We start from the raw sequence: 16,297 nt of genomic DNA on the forward strand, positions 1-16,297 counted from the left end.
ATGCTGGAATTCAATTTTCAGATATGCTAAGAGAAAATGACCCGTGAAATAAGTTGACTGATATCAAATCCCTGACTAATAACCATTTTGGGTAAACACTGCATACACTAAATGCCAACTTTGACATATTTTGATTACACAGACTTTTAAATTATTGACTTGAAAACAAAAAAATCTTTTTACAAATAAATATGAAGATACAATTCCTACTGTAATATTGATTTTCAAAAAATGCACATATCCGATAGAGACCTTCGCATATTCAGGTGTACCAAGACACAACCCAAGTAACAGACTGATCACTATTGAGATACTCTAAGATCGCAACAAATATTAGCATTGAGGCAATTCCCTAAAGTTGGTTTGTGATAGAAATTGACTATCGACCGATTTACAAATTTTGTCAAAAGAAATTGACATGCTAAAGCTTTGTAATAATTATTACTCTTTTTAAGTAGACTAAACGAAATCACTTATACAAATGTTATCTACCATCTTCTCAACACAATAAATAAACCTCTGAAAATGCATTAACAAAATATCATGTAGTTGATTATGATTTTATAAAGTACCTCTAACAGCTTTCTCCAAGGAACAATCCACGAAGTTTAAATTTGTCATTGTATAGTTTACCAAAGCATGCTCAATATTATACATCCGATACAACTCATGTCCACTTTACAGAGAAAAGCTATGCAATAAAGTTGGGTAAAATGAATTTTCCCAAGTGGATTGCATATAAACAAGATTACCAAATTCTAAATGCTAGAGAAGTATGGTGTGGTTGGGACATCAGAACTAATAACTAGAAAGTATATTGCCATCATTATTCACAAGTACTAAACATTGAATTACAACAATCCAGTGGCAAGTTCTCCATCTTTCATGGAAAACACCTTTCCTGTATGTATGCCACACAAATCAAGAATTACAGAGCCTAATCTCAGATATTGTTATATATTGCAATCACTATTTATTGATTGTGTTATATATAGCAATCAATATCTCTGCACTTATCAATGTTATGATGAGCCATTCCAAAAAATCTGACTTTTTATTTTCCAATATTTCCAGAAAAAAACGAACATTGTGCTGCAGAAAAAGAAAACAATCAAATAAGCTCCAGAATGAACTTAATATCTCAAGATATAATGATAAAGGGAGAAATGCATTTTCTTTGAGAGTAGAAAAAAGAACAATTCATACCTCTACAAACTTGAGTTTGAAGTCCAGGCTACCAAACCTTTGAATTAGCTCGTATTCATCTCTAAGATATTCCCAAATTTCTGCATACTTCGCATTCTTCCAGGCAATGTCTGACCTGGAATAATAGTGATAAAGCATAAGAAACTTCAATAGGTATGGTGGAATATGACAGGGCAATATTACAGTGAAGCCTCATATCTCCTTTGAATGCATAAGCAAATTCCAGACTTAAAGTGACACCAATATCAACCAGATATATAGGCTCATCTCTAATATGATATGAGTGAACTAATAAATGAAAGATTTCCAGCTATTCTCCCACCAAGAAGCCTTAAAGCAAAACAGATAAATCAATCTTGGACCAAGGAAAGCATTAAATATTCGCTGAGAGAAATGCTTATCTAGATCATGTAACGCCAAATAACAAAGAGGATAAAAACACAAAAGAACTTTGGAAGTTGAAACGAATCATTAAAAAAGAAAATTGTCACAGCAATCAAAATCATCCAAAATTGACTCTAGCTTTCCACCTACAAAAGAACTTTTACAGAAGGATTCCACACCTATACACTTTATATTCCACCACTAATGAGTTTGATTTGATTGGTTATACTGACAATGATTTTGCAGGTGATATTGATGATAGGAAGAGTACTTCCGGATATATCTTTCATTCTGGTACAGGTGCAATCTCATGGGCATCAAAGAAGCAGCCTATAGTCACCCTTTCATCAGCTGAAGCTAAATATGTAGCAGCAACATCAGCGACATGTTGAGCAATCTGGATGAGGAGAATATTGAAGGATCTATTACAAGCACAAGAGGAGCCTACACCAGTGTTACGTGACAACAAATCAGCAATTGCATTTTCAAAGAACCACGTTTTTCACCAGAGGAGCAAGCACATTGATACTAGATATCACTTCATCGAATTGGTCAACAATGAAGAAATCTATCTTGAATTCTGCAGATCTGAAGATCAGTTAGCTGATATTTTTACTAAAGCACTACCTAGAGAAAGCTTTGAATATCTACGAGAAAATTTGGAAATGAGTGAAGCTAAAATTGTTCGTAGAAGAAATTAAAGAGGAATGTAAGAAGAAGTTAATTTCTTCTATTCACAGCCAATCTATTCAATAAATCTTTCTCAAAAAAAATTTCAAGAGATTAAATTTTTTGCAAAACATGAATATAACTGTAGCTCAAAATAATGAGAGCATATAACAATGTTCACTCGAGCATATTTTATTTTGAAATTGATAGCTTGTTACCCCTATATTTTTGCTCGTGCCTAAAGCCTCATAATCAGCTAAAAATAAGATATAGTTAACGTTTTAATGCTTAAGTTTTTATGGCCAAACTCCATGTCAGTTGAGAGATTTTAATTGTTTTATTTTTGCTTACCCATATACCCAAACAATTAAATCTCAAGTCTTATGTCTCCTATACAAAAATGATTTCTAGGTTATGCTCTACTAGGCCCATTTATTCTACAGTTAAAATTTCATAAGAAACAGAGCTCTCAGTAAAAAGTTATGAAAGTTTTTCTATGGCAGCCCAAAAGAACAATTGTCATTGAACTTGAACCTTGAACCTTTTCAAAGTTCAAAGTTCGGGTTCAAATTCAAAGTTCAAATTCAACTGGAGCGGGCTTTGTAATTTTTGCTCATTGAACTTGAACTATTGAACCTTTTTAGTTCAAGCCCGAAGGTTCAAGCACGCAGGTTCAAAAAGTTCAAAATTCAAATTTCGGGTTCATTGTAATTTTTGGTTATTGAACTTGAACTATTGAACCTTACTTTGGTTCAGGTTCAAGGTTCAACGCGCATGAAAATGGAAAAGGAAAAAAAAATCAATGAATTATACTGTGGGTGCAGTTTGTGTTTTTGAACCATTTGCTTGAACCTCACAAGTTCAAGGTTCAAGGTTCCAAGTTTGCAAGTTCAGAGTGTGGATGTTTTTAAAAATGATCATCGCGCTGAGAGTAAAAGTGTTTGGATAATTTTTGAGATAGTCACACTAACACATACAAAGTCCAACTTTCATGTTACAAAGGAAGATTCGGCTTCTTGAAAGATGAATTTAATTATTAATTCATATGTTGATACCAAAGGATAGCAGTTGATAATATTTTCAAAGAATTGTTTCAGCAGCGCACGGTATTACAAAAAATCTAAAGAATTACAATCCTCCTCTATTATAAAGAGAGTTTTGTCACAAAATAGAGCTCATTCCTTCAAATGGCAACTCAAAGTCGTGATCCATGTGCAAGTTTTGGCATGTATATTGTTTATAGTTTTCAATGCAACCTGTAACCACGGATTTTCTGAGACAAAAAAATTAGTCTCGGTGTGGGGGGCATAACTATTAATTTAACGGTTGAATTGCGCTGAAATTTTGATATGTTTTAGAAAACCTAGTTTTCTAAATTCTCACCGGAGCGATTGGAAAAATGTTACTCCGTTCAAAAGTTATTAATCTTTGAGTACGGGTCTATACAAATTTCTGAAAAAAATATTATTATGAGAAACTCGCGGTGGAGATTTTGTTTTGAAATGGAGATCCAGATAATAAATTTACCCTGGAGATATAAAAAAATATGTCCACCTGTCAACACATAATTAGATGTGTTTAATTTAAATTATCTTCAAACATTTTTCAAAAGGGAATGGAGGATAAAAGATTTGAAGCAAAAAGAAGAAGAATTATCGGGAAGAAGATAAAAGATAAAGGAAAAGGTTAATTAATAATCTTTTCAAGAATCAGTTATTGATAACTGAAAGTCTTAGAGGCTATATATATGTAATTAAAGAAAAGAGCAAGGGTTCTTTTTTTTGGTTGGATCTTTCTGCTGTAAAAAAAAGGGGGCAACATTGTTTTCTAGACTACACAGTTTTGTTTTTCAGAAGAGTTGAGTTTGTGAGCTCACATTTTGGATTTGATAGAATGAAGAAGATTTTGTTGATCTGTGTATTTGTCAATATTTTCTTTTGATTACAATGAGTTATGTCTCTTTTGTAATTTCCTTTCATTGCCTTTTCTGTTACATCAAACTATGTATATGCATTTGATTCTGAAACTTTGATTTCAGAGATAATTTGTATTTGGAAATAAATTTGTTGTTAACCCTTTGTCTGGATATTCTGATCCCCCTTGTCCTTTGAGGCATGAGAGAGACTCAATCAGCATCCAGAGCATTTTGATCTATTGGAAAGGGTATTTTCGTGGGTGTGGATAATTAAACTGTGTTTTACTTACCTTCATTCACTTCATTATAAATCTGTTATTCACATCTACTTTCATGGTTATGGGTAGATGTTAGTTTCCCTTTATTGCTTTCTGGTTAAAAGCATATTCAGAAAATATATATTTTTATCCAACGAAAGGAGTTGTACCTTCATATCAAAATTTAGAGAGCACTTGCACTCATCATTGCAAGTGAATCAACTGTTGGTTCTTGTTTTGTCTTTCAATTTGGACACTTAGGAGTCATTTTTTAAAGGTATTTAAGAAGGACAAATCTGTTTACCAACAGATTTTTGGCGACTCCGCTGGGGACATCGAAAACAAACGATCAGTCATTTCTTTCCTCAGGTTTTAAAGACATCTCTGTGTGCAAGGAGATTGGCGACTCTGTTTATGTCTGGTTGAAGAATTCCAGTCTGAAATTATAGCTTTAGTTGCAGCTCAGTCATGGGGGACTCATTTTGGTCCATTTGCTTTGCCCCAATATTCAGCCCTTCCTAAAGGATCAAGGGAATGTTTTCCAAAGTTTGTTGGAGATAAGAATCAAGATCCTGATGATCACATTAAAGCAGTCATGGTTACCTGTGGGATTCTTGGAGTGCAAGAAGAGAATGTCTTTGTGAGACTATTTGTTGACAGCCTTGTTGGAAATGTCGCTGAATGGTTTCAGAATTTACAAGATGGATGCATTACTAGCTGGGATGACTTAAAGGTAAAATTCCTTAGAAGATTTCAGCCTGTGGTTGATACTTATAAGTTACTGTTGAATTTCTTTCAAATTCAGATGAAAACTGATGAATCTATGAGAGATTTTATTGATAGATTTAATAGATGTGTTGGTAAAATTCCTCAAGCTTGCCAACCAGCTAAAAGTAATCAGCTATGTGTTTTTATTGTTGCATTGTGTTGACATGTATTTTGTACACTATCAAACACAAAATAAAATACCTAAAGGTACCTTATCCTCTCTTGAGTAAAGCCTCTGATTGCTGAAGATATCGCGAAAAAGGATCAATCAAGATGACTTCAAGGTTCTTGTATGTAGGGTCTCTACGTGTGGATAAGCTCTTTGTGGTATGATGTGATTTGCTGGAATCACAAGGGGACTTACATTTGATGCCTGAACTTCTGATTTGCTTTGAATATTGTTGGAAAACAGGATTTTCACTAGCTTAGATTTGAAAAAAGAAAAAAAGACGAGGGCGAGGAGAGGATCTAATCCTAACATTAAGAATGTAAGAGCAATGAATGATCTTTGATGAAATTCTAACTAAGTCTTGTTTTGACATCCCAGGACCATCTCCACAAGGTTAGTGCGATCTTCGAAGTAAAGCTTTATGATGTTCAAATCATCACTGCAGGCATAGACACCATCAGGTAGATGCATATCAATGAAGAAGCGACAATTGAAGTTAAGCTTAAGCTGAATGATTCCAGTTGACTACGCAAGGCAAGTCTGCAATCAACAAACTGCTAGTAGTATGGATGTACGAATTTCACCATCAATCAAGCATATTTCTTCCACTCATCTAATAACATGAAATCAAATATGAGAAGTATAAAGACCATGCAAATTGTCAAATCGACCCATAAATTTCACCATTTCTTCAATGAAGTTACAAGTCTTTTACAACAACATCTTGGCAACAATCTTTGCCTTCTCTCTCTACTCTACTCTAATTGCTATTCTCTCTCTATCTTCTAATTGCTTCCAACTATTCCTAACTATTTCTAATTCCTAATTTATTGCTAATTACCTTTACAAAATGAAATGTCAGGGCTTATATAGTGCCCTCAATACAATTCGATGGCTTGGATCAATTCGAGATCAATGGCCAAGATTCAACAATGAAAACCCTAATTAGGGTTTGTTACAACCATTACATAACATTTAATGCTTGACCAATGATAAAATTGTATTGCTTGGACACATGTCCTCTCTAGAAAATTCCACCAATGGATAGCTGGGGTAGGTACACCAGAGTTTGTGCCACCTTCCATGAGTTAGGTACATCGAATCTGGACATGCTGAGGTGGACTACACTGACTGGATGAGCGATGACTAGGATGCCACCTCATTTGACACTTGGAACTTGGTAGATATTCAACTTGATGTTGTTGAGAAGCTAGCTTTAATTAATTCTTCTGGAACTATCTGCTTCTTCAACGAACCCTTTGCTTTGACTTCTTGTGTCCTTGATTTGCAGGATGATGATGTACCTCGCCTTGGAACGCTGGATTGGGGAAGTCGCCCTTGATGAAGTTAGTCCAAAGAAGGCCGTCCTTGTCGATGCTAGGCTGGATCGAAGAAGGTCGTCCTTGTCCTTGCTTGATCGTCCTTGATCTGGCTTGATTTTCCAACTCCGGGATCTCCATTTGATGCCTACACAACATTTCAAAATTAGTAATATATCTTGAAATCTAAAAATTAAACTTTAAAAGGAAGATTCAAGATTTTAATTAGGAAACTTCATGATAAATCTTGAGTTATCATTTCCTAAAAAACGATTGAGCTATCACAATTCAAAATTTCAAAATTCAAACTTTAAGGCTATGACGATCAAAATTCAAAATTAAAACAAGGGATCTTGCCATACCTTACTTGAGAGCTAACTCAAAAAATGCAAAATGAAGAAAATCGCCTAGGCAAAAATTAATGTTGGAAACTTTCAACGTGATCTCCTTCAAACGAGCGATCCTCTTTAGTAATTCGCCACCTTTGGGGGGGGTCTTCAATGTAGTCTTTGGCAAGTTCGCCCCACTTTAACTTCAAGTTCGCACTCCCTTTGCTAAATTCGCACTTCTCCTTTATGAAATTCACTCCTTGTAAATACAAATCGCACCTCTCTTTGTCTTCTCCAAATCGCATATGAATGAAGGTGAAATGATGATTTGAAAATGAAATTATCACCTTCCCTTTATAGGTGCTTACCCCATGCATTACCTTAGGCCGACTTTTGCAAAATAAGGTAATTAAAAGCAATTTTAAAATAAAACCAAAGGCCGACTTTGTAAGAATAAAACAAGTAAATCCAAGCGCTCCAAGTTTTCATTTAAAATAATAATTAATTAATTAAATGCCATCGTTTTTAATTAATTCATTTTTTTTTTAAATAGGCAAAATTAATCAATTAAATGCTCATGCGTTAATTTTTAAATGCTAACAATTGAATATTCCAATTTATCGATTTTTCTAGCATTTAATAAAATTCAAAAAAATGTTTTAACGCCAAAACTTGGAGATGGTGGAAAGATACAAACCATTATCGCCCTGGTCCCTGACTGAGGGACAGGAGCGAACTTCCATTTTAGCCTTTGATTTTCGCCTTTGACATTCAAAATCTTCTCCATCTTTACGTTGAAACTGGCATTTTCGCTAAGAACCTCGAGCTTGATTGATTTGATTTTGTGGATGAGTGCCTCCTGAGGTTGATATCGCCCTGGTCCCTTGGTGAGGGACAGGAGCGATCTTGGTGTTTTCTCCTTGATCTTGCTTCTTCAATCACCAATCTTCATTATATGGCAAGCAATGACGTTATCCCTTCGCTTCATGCATATTCTACTTGTCGCTAACAAGGCATATTCGATGTTTAAATGGTTTTCGCCCTGGTCCCTTGGTGAGGGACAGGAGCGAATTTTATGCTCTAGCCAACATTTGCTATCTTTCAACCTTTGCTTCTTGTTCGTTGCCTTCCAAATGATATCTTCGACCTTGTGCAACCTTGTACGTCCTTGACTTGGCGTGATTTTTGAATGAACTGGCTAATAAAATGAATATCGCCCTGGTCCCTTACTGAGGGACAGGAGCGAATTTGGACTTGTAGGCTCCATCACACTTTGCTAACTTCAAAAATTATCTTCAATAGACTCGTTGTGTCCCCTTTCATTCATCCTTGGCCGAGAGTTTGTTCAAACTTGGCAAGAAATTGACCTAAGGCAAAAATCGCTCTGGTCCCTGACTGAGGGACAGGAGCGCCTAGGCCAATTTGAGTCTCCTATTGATGTCTTGTAATCTTCAATTTGTCTTCAACGGGTTCATTTCATCCTCCTTTCTTGCTTCAAACTCAAAACTTGCTTTCTTTTTGCCCAAAACATGCCTCATGAGGAATTTCGCTCTGGTCCCTGGGAGAGGGACGAGAGCTATCACTGAGTTCGCCCTGGTCCCTGGTTGAGGGACAGGAGCGATTTTGCTTCTAGGGTCAATTTTCCTCATGATTGCGCTTTCAAGTTATATTCAACTGATAAAATGTATCTCCTTTGATCTTCTCAATTCGCGAAATCGTTCAAATCTTTCAAGGACAAGGCAATTTTGGATTTCAAGCTCCGGTCCTTCAGTGAGGGACAGGAGCGATTTTTGTCCTCCAGGCCCAAATGCTTCACTTTTCACCATGAAATGTCTTTGCTAGGGAAGATATCATCCTGCTTCATGCTATGAATAAAAGTTAATGTCCAAACAAGGTCTAAAAATGTGCATATGAATAAAATCGCTCTGGTCCTTCAGTGAGGGACAGGAGCGAATTTGACCTTCTAGGCAAAAACTTCATCATTTCATTGCTTTTGATCAAGTCTGGATGCTCCATCATGCTCATTTCGTCCTTCACCATGCTTTTGATGTCTCAATTTAACCAAAAAAGGCCAAGAATGGCTCAAATAAGTATTTTCGCCCTGGTCCCTTGGTGAGGGACATGAGCGCTTTTCGCTCTGGACCCTCAATGAAGGTCAGGAGCGAAATTTGACTTTTCGAACTCTCTATCAGGAAAATTTTAATGGAATAAGTGACATTTCCTTCTATGTTTCTTCTTTCTTATACTTTAAGTTATATTCCATATATACTTTCAGGATGTTTGAGAGTGGTTTCAGGCCTCCAGGAGTTATATTGCAAAATCTAGTTTTTGGAGGTTTTTCAATTTCCAGACTTAGTCAAATTCAGGATCAGGACATTCCAGACTTAGCCAAAATTCAGGATCAGGACTTTCAGACTTAGCCAAATTTCAGGATCAGGACGTTCAGACTTAGCCAAATTTCAGGATCAAGACATCACTCAAGCCGGACTTGCTATCCATGTGATCCCCTGGGCGACACTCAAAATGCAAAGGCTAACTAACAAAACCCAAAAAACCTAAAAAAACAAACCCTAAAAAACAAACAACAAAAAAAAAAAGCAAGGGTCCCCATTTGCAATGGGGCGATGTGTGAAAACGTCACAACACATTGCAAACTGAAATTAAATTTCAATTGAAGCGTAAGAAAATACAAAATTTGAAAGATGCACAAAAAGAGGCTATTGAGGTAGATGATGATATGTTGTTAAGTGGAATGAAATGCATGGACGAATGTGTTGTGAGGGAGCCACAATCTGAAATTTGTCTTTATAAGCAGAATTTTTATCCAAAGAAAGAGATTCTACAAAAGAAACTTGTTATGAAAGCAGAAAAATCAACACTACCTATCTTTTATTCTCAAAATTTAATAGTCTTTAATGATGGACATTTCCAAGAACCTCCTGTGATTGAAAATAGCTCTCCTAGCATTGCAAGGATTTGTCATTTGTATGTTGAAAATGATAATTCATTTAAAGATGAGGGTGATCAAACTGCACAATCAGAAATTTCAATGACTTGCTCAGGTGCTTCTTCTATGGAGCAAGGATTTGATGATGAACAATTAGATGGAAGTTTGCTAGAAAATGTCTCATTTTCAAAATTTGAATCTTTTTCATTTGATACTTCTAATGCAATTTCAGCTAATGATTTTGATCAGGGAAGCATAACAGATCAGCATAAACAAGAGACACCTTATGGTGAAAAAGTAGGGGGTATCTCTCATATTGATATGAAGACAAGGTATGAGTCTTTTTCAGTTTGATTGCATGCAAGATATTGAGGAATTGTTGCAGCCCAAAACATTGAAGAATTTTGAGAATACTGAAATACAAACCAAAGGAAACTCATTACCTCTGTTATGATATCACACAGGCGATCTGAATTAAAGATATTTAAATTTGATTGTGAAAATGAGCTATTTGATAGTCATCCCATGCTGGAATCATTTTGTTTTGAAGCTAATGTTTATAATGAACTCTTGGAAAATGAATGTCCAGAGAGTCAAAATTCAGATTTAGATAAAGACTTTCTCGCAGATCATTCTTGCAGTTTTGAAGAAGGTTGTCCCATCAAAGGCATGGCTTATTTTTCTAACATTCGTATGGAAGACTGGTATTTCTAGTACGAATCAGCTCACTCAAGATGGTGTTGACATGTTGCAACCAAAAGTCTATGATGCAGAGTGCCCCTTTGGACCCGATATGTTTTTGAGGAAGTTTTTACAATGTGTTGTTATTGGATCCTTCTTTACAATGGTTGCAGGTTATTTATTGGGAATGATTCTACTCACATATCAGCCACTTTTTTCCACCGGCAGGTACTTCTCACAACTAGTTGATGGCTTTACATGAGGAGTCAGTTGCATTGGAGGCATGGGTTGTTTGCCCGATCTTTTGTAAATAAATTTTTGGTTTGATCTAGGTGTCGCTTGTCTTAGTTTTCAGCCTTGGTTTAGTGTGAGTTTTGGCTTGTTAGTTTTGCCTTGTTGCCTATTCCCCCTCTGCAAAGCAACCCTCCATGCTCTTTTTCTTCTTGACTCTATTACCCAATAGATGCTAAGCATTGATCTCTCCCAGAGACATTCTGGATTCTCCTAATCTTTTACAGTCCTGGTCCCCAATCAGAACCAATGTTACCCCTATATTTTTGCTTGTGCCTAAAGCCTCATAATCAGCTAAAAATAAGATATTGTTAATGTTTTAATGCTGAAGTTTTTATGGCCAAACTCCATGTCGATTGAGAGATTTTAATTGTTTTATTTTTGCTTACCCATATACCCAAACAATTAAATCTCAAGTTTTATGTCTCCTATGCAAAAATGATTTTTGGGTTATGCTCTAATAGGCCCATTTATTCTACAGTTAAAATTTCATAAGAAACGGAGCTCTCGATAAAAAGTTATGCAAGTTTTTCTATGGCAGCCCAAAAGAACAATTGTCATTGAACTTGAACCTTGAACCTTTTCAAAGTTCAAAGTTCGGGTTCAAGTTCAAAGTTTGAATTCAACTAGAGCGGACTTTGTAATTTTTGTTCATTGAACTTGAACCATTGAACCTTTTTGGTTCAAGCCCGCAAGTTCAAGTGCGCAGGTTCAAAAAGTTCAAAGTTCAAATTTCGGGTTCATTGCAATTTTTGGTCATTGAACTTGAACTATTGAACCTTTCTTTGGTTCAGGTTCAAGGTTCAACGCACAGGAAAATGGAAAAGGAAAAAAAATCAATGAATTATACTGTGGGTGCAGTTTGTGTTTTTGAACCATTTGCTTGAACCTTGCAGGTTCAAGGTTCAAGGTTCAAAGTTCGCAGGTTCAAAGTGTGGATGTTTTTAAAAATGATCATCGAGTTGAGAGTAAAAGTGTTTGGATGACTTTTGAGATAGTCACACTAACACATACAAAGTCCAACTTTCATGTTACAAAGGAAGATTCAGCTTCTTGAAAGATGAATTTAATTATTAATTCATATGTTGATACCAAAGGATAGCAGTTGATAATATTTTCAAAAAATTGTTTCTGCAGCTCACGGTATTACAAAAAATCTAAAGAGTTACAATCCTCCTCTATTATAAAGAGAGTTTTGTCACAAAATAGAGCTCATTCCTTCAAATGGCAACTCAAAGTCGTGATCCATGTGCAAATTTTGGCATGTATAGTGTTTATAATTTTCAATGCAACCTGTAACCACGGATTTCCTGAAAGAGAAAAATCAGTCTCGGTGTGGGGGGCATAACTATTAATTTAACCGTTGGATTGCGCTGAAATTTTGATATGTTTTAGAAAACCTAGTTTTCTAAATTCTCACCGGAGCGATTGGAAAAATGTTATTCCGTTCAAAAGTTATTAATCTCTGAGTACAGGTCTATACAAATTTCTAAGAAAAATATTATTATGAGAAACTCGCAGTGGAGACTTTGTTTTGAAATGGAGAACCAGATAATAAATTTACCCTGGAGATATAAAAAAATATGTCCACCTGTCAACACATAATTAGATGTGTTTAATTTAAATTATCTTCAAACATTTTTCAAAAGGGAATGGAAGATAAAAGATTTGAAGCAAAAAAAAAAAGAATTGTCGGGAAGAAGATAAAAGATAAAGGAAAAGATTAATTAATAATCTTTTCAAGAATTAGTTATTGATAAATGAAAGTCTCAGAGGCTATATATATGTAATTAAAGAAAAGAGAAAGGGTTCTTTTTTTTGGTTGGATTTTTCTGTTTTAAAAAGAAGGGGGCAGCATTGTTTTCTGGACTGCACAGTTTAATTTTTCAGAAGGGTTGAGTTTGTCAGCTCACATTTTGGCATTGATAGAATGAAAAAGATTTTGTTGATCTCTGTATTTGTCAATATTTTCTTTTGATTATAATAAGTTATGTCTCTTTTGTAATTTCCTTTCATTGCCTTTTCTGTTACATCAAACTATGTATATGCATTTGATTCTGAAACTTTGATTTCAAAAATAATTTGTATTTGGAAAGAAATCTGTTGTTAACCCTTTGTCTGGGTATTATGATCCCCCTTGTCCTTTGAGGCATGAGAGAGACTCGATCAGCATCCAGAGCATTTTGATCTATTGGAAAGGGTATTTTCGTGGGTGTGGATAATTAAACTGTGTTTTACTTACCTTCATTCACTTCATTATAAATCTGTTATTCGCATCTACTTTCATGATTATGGGTAGATGTTAGTTTCCCTTTATTGTTTTCTGGTTAAAAGCATATTCAGAAAATATATATTTTTATCCAACGAAGGGACCTTCATATCAAAATTCAGAGAGCACTTGCACTCACCATTGCAAGTGACTCAACTGTTGGTTCTTGTTTTCTCTTTCAATTTGGGCATTTGGGAGTCATTTTTAAAAGGTATTTAAGAAGGACAAATCTGTTTACCAACACAGCCTGTTCACTATGTGCATGCTCAGAACAAATAGAGTTTTTCATGAAATCTACGGAAGTGATCATAGATAATCAAGCAGATTCGTTAAGCAAATTATACAATACAGCCTACAGGACCAATAATTCTGAGTATACGACAAAGGGATTTTAGTTTAAAAACTAAAACAGCCTTATTATAAGAACAATACTGACATGTCTTAAAAAATGCATAGGGTTGATCCAAAAACTTTAAAAGCTATACTCCCTACAACATGGTCCTAAGTATTTTTTCAACTGATTTGATTAAAACAGCTTAAACATTGGGATATGAACATTTAATGGCCCTCTCCAATCATTGGGATGAACAATACTAGAGTTAGCAGATCTATTAATACACCTAGTATAGAAAGTTGGTAACTCTCAACATTTCCATATTTCTTGAGCTGTGCTAACTTCCAATAGTGAACTTTGGGGTCCTTCCTATCAAAACTCTCAATGTTTTCTACTGAATTCAGCATTAGCTATTGTCGAGTCTTTGCTATTAACCTTTTGTTTGTAGTTGCTCAGGACCTGATCGAGTCTCTTTCTTTGAGATGAAGTGAGGTTCAACACTCCCTTTGCCCAGCCAAGGCATAATCCCTTCCACTTCTCCCAATCCTATCAGTAGGTGTCTGTTGACGTGTATTTTATACACTATCAAACACAGAATAAAATACCTAAAGGTACCTTATCCTCTCTTGAGTAAAGCCTCTGATTGCCGAAGATATCGCGAAAAAGGATCAATCAGGATGACTTCAAGGTTCTTGTATATAGGGTCTCTACGTGTGGATAAGCTCTCTGTGGTATGATGTGATTTGCTGGAATCACAAGGGGACTTACACTTAATGCCTAAACTTCTGATTTGCTTTGAATATTGTTGGAACACAGGCTCTTACTAGCTTTGAAAAAAAGGAAAAAAGATGAGGGCGAGGAAAAGATCTAATCCTAACACTAAGAATGTAAGAACAATGAATGATCTTTGATGAAATTCTAACTAAGTCTTGTTTTGACATCACAGGAACATCTCCACAAGGTTAGTGCGATCTTCGAAGGAAAGCTTTTTGATGTTCAAATCATCACTGCAGGCATAGACACCATCAGGTTGATGCATATCAATGAAGAAGCGACAATTGAAGTTAAGCTTAAGCTGAATGATTCCAGTTGACTACGCAAGGCAAGTCTGCAATCAACAAACTGCTAGTAGTATGGATATACGAATTCCACCATCAATCAAGCACATTTCTTCCATTCATCTAATAACATGAAATCAAATATGAAAAGTATAAAGACCATGCAAATTGTCGAATCGACCCATAAATTTCACCATTTCTTCAATGAAGTTACAAGTCTTTTACAACAACATCTTGGCAACAATCTTTGCCTTCTCTCTCTACTCTACTCTAATTGCTATTCTATCAACTAGCTAATCACCTTCTAACTACTCTCTATCTGTCTTCTAATTGCTTCCAACTATATTCTAACTCTTATCTCTCTGCCTTTACAAAATGAAATGCCAGGGCTTATATAGTGCCCTCAATACAATTCGATGGCTTGGATCAATTCGAGATCAATGGCCAAGATTCAACAATGAAAACCCTAATTAGGGTTTGTTACAACCATTACATAACATTTAATGCTTGACCAATGATAAAATTGTATTGCTTGGACACATGTCCTCTCTAGAAAATTCCACCAATGGATAGCTGGGGTAGGTACATCGGAGTTTGTGCCACCTTCCATGAGTTAGGTACATTGAATCTGGAAATGCTGAGGTGGACCACACTGACTAGAGAAGTGATGACTAGGATGCCACCTCGTCTGACACTTGTAACTTGGTAGATATTCAACTTGATGTTGTTGAGAAGCTAGCTTTAATTAATTCATCTAGAACTATCTGCTTCTTCAACGAACCCTTGTTCTAACTTCTTGTGTCCTTGATGTGCAGGATGATTGATGTACCTCGCCTTGGAATACTGGATTGGAGAAGTCGCCCTTGATGACGTTAGTCCAAAGAAGGCCGTCCTTGTCGATGCTAGGCTGGAGGAGGTCGCCCTTGTCCTTGCTTGATCGTCCTTGATGAGAACCTGCCGACTTGTAGATCCTCCGGGCTTTGGAGTCGCCATCTTGATACCTACACAACATTTCAAAATTAGTAATATATCTTGAAATCTAAAAATTAAACTTTAAAAGGAAGATTCAAGATTTTAATTAGGAAACTTCATGATAAATCTTGAGTTATCATTTCCTAATTTAGGATTTTCAAAGCAAAATTTAAATCTTCAAAAATGGTGCCAAGGTGATTACGCCATACCTCCACTTGGGAATTAATTCTAAAAAATGATGCAAAAATAAGGTGAATTTGCTAGGCAAAATGTAGATCAAGACTCCCTTTAGCAAAATGCGCCTCCTTTAGTCTTCACAAGCATCAACTCCACCACCTCTAGCCTTCAACACCTTCAAAACATCTGGAATTTATCCTCCAATCTAGCAAGAAATACGCCTCTCTAATAGCCTTCAAGATGAATTTTGCCTTCCTTAGTCTCCACACTTGTAAGCTAGATTTCACACCTCCTTCCTTGCTTTTCCAAATCGCACTTGAAACAATGAGTGGATGATTTGAATAATGAAAAACACACCCCAAATATATAGAGCGCTCACCATTTCACCTCCCCATAGGCCGACTTGATGAAAATAGGCCAAAAAAATAAATAAAACTAAAAAGGAAGAGGCCGACTTAATAAAATAATAAAAATGATACCTCAAGCGCTCCCTTTTTTTAAATTTTAAATTAATAATAATTAATTTTGAAATGCCTCAATTAATAAAAAAAA

General features: G+C 35.5%; 1 protein-coding gene across 2 annotated transcripts in view; it reads right to left on the minus strand.

Moving 5' to 3' along the window:
- Positions 1-590: 590 nt before the first annotated feature.
- The window catches only part of LOC131072938 (protein RETARDED ROOT GROWTH, mitochondrial), a 147,268-nt gene continuing 131,561 nt past the window's right edge, over positions 591-16,297 (minus strand). For both annotated transcript variants that reach the window (XM_058009242.2, XM_058009241.2), the window contains exons 6-7: positions 1,207-1,321; positions 591-1,092 (exon numbers count right to left, since the gene is read on the minus strand). In XM_058009242.2, coding sequence (XP_057865225.2) covers positions 970-1,092; positions 1,207-1,321 — 238 coding nt within the window. In that variant the 3' untranslated portion in view covers positions 591-969. The remainder of the gene's footprint in view (positions 1,093-1,206; positions 1,322-16,297) is intronic.

This window comes from Cryptomeria japonica, chromosome 3 (assembly GCF_030272615.1).
Source record: "Cryptomeria japonica chromosome 3, Sugi_1.0, whole genome shotgun sequence".
NCBI lineage: Eukaryota > Viridiplantae > Streptophyta > Pinopsida > Cupressales > Cupressaceae > Cryptomeria > Cryptomeria japonica.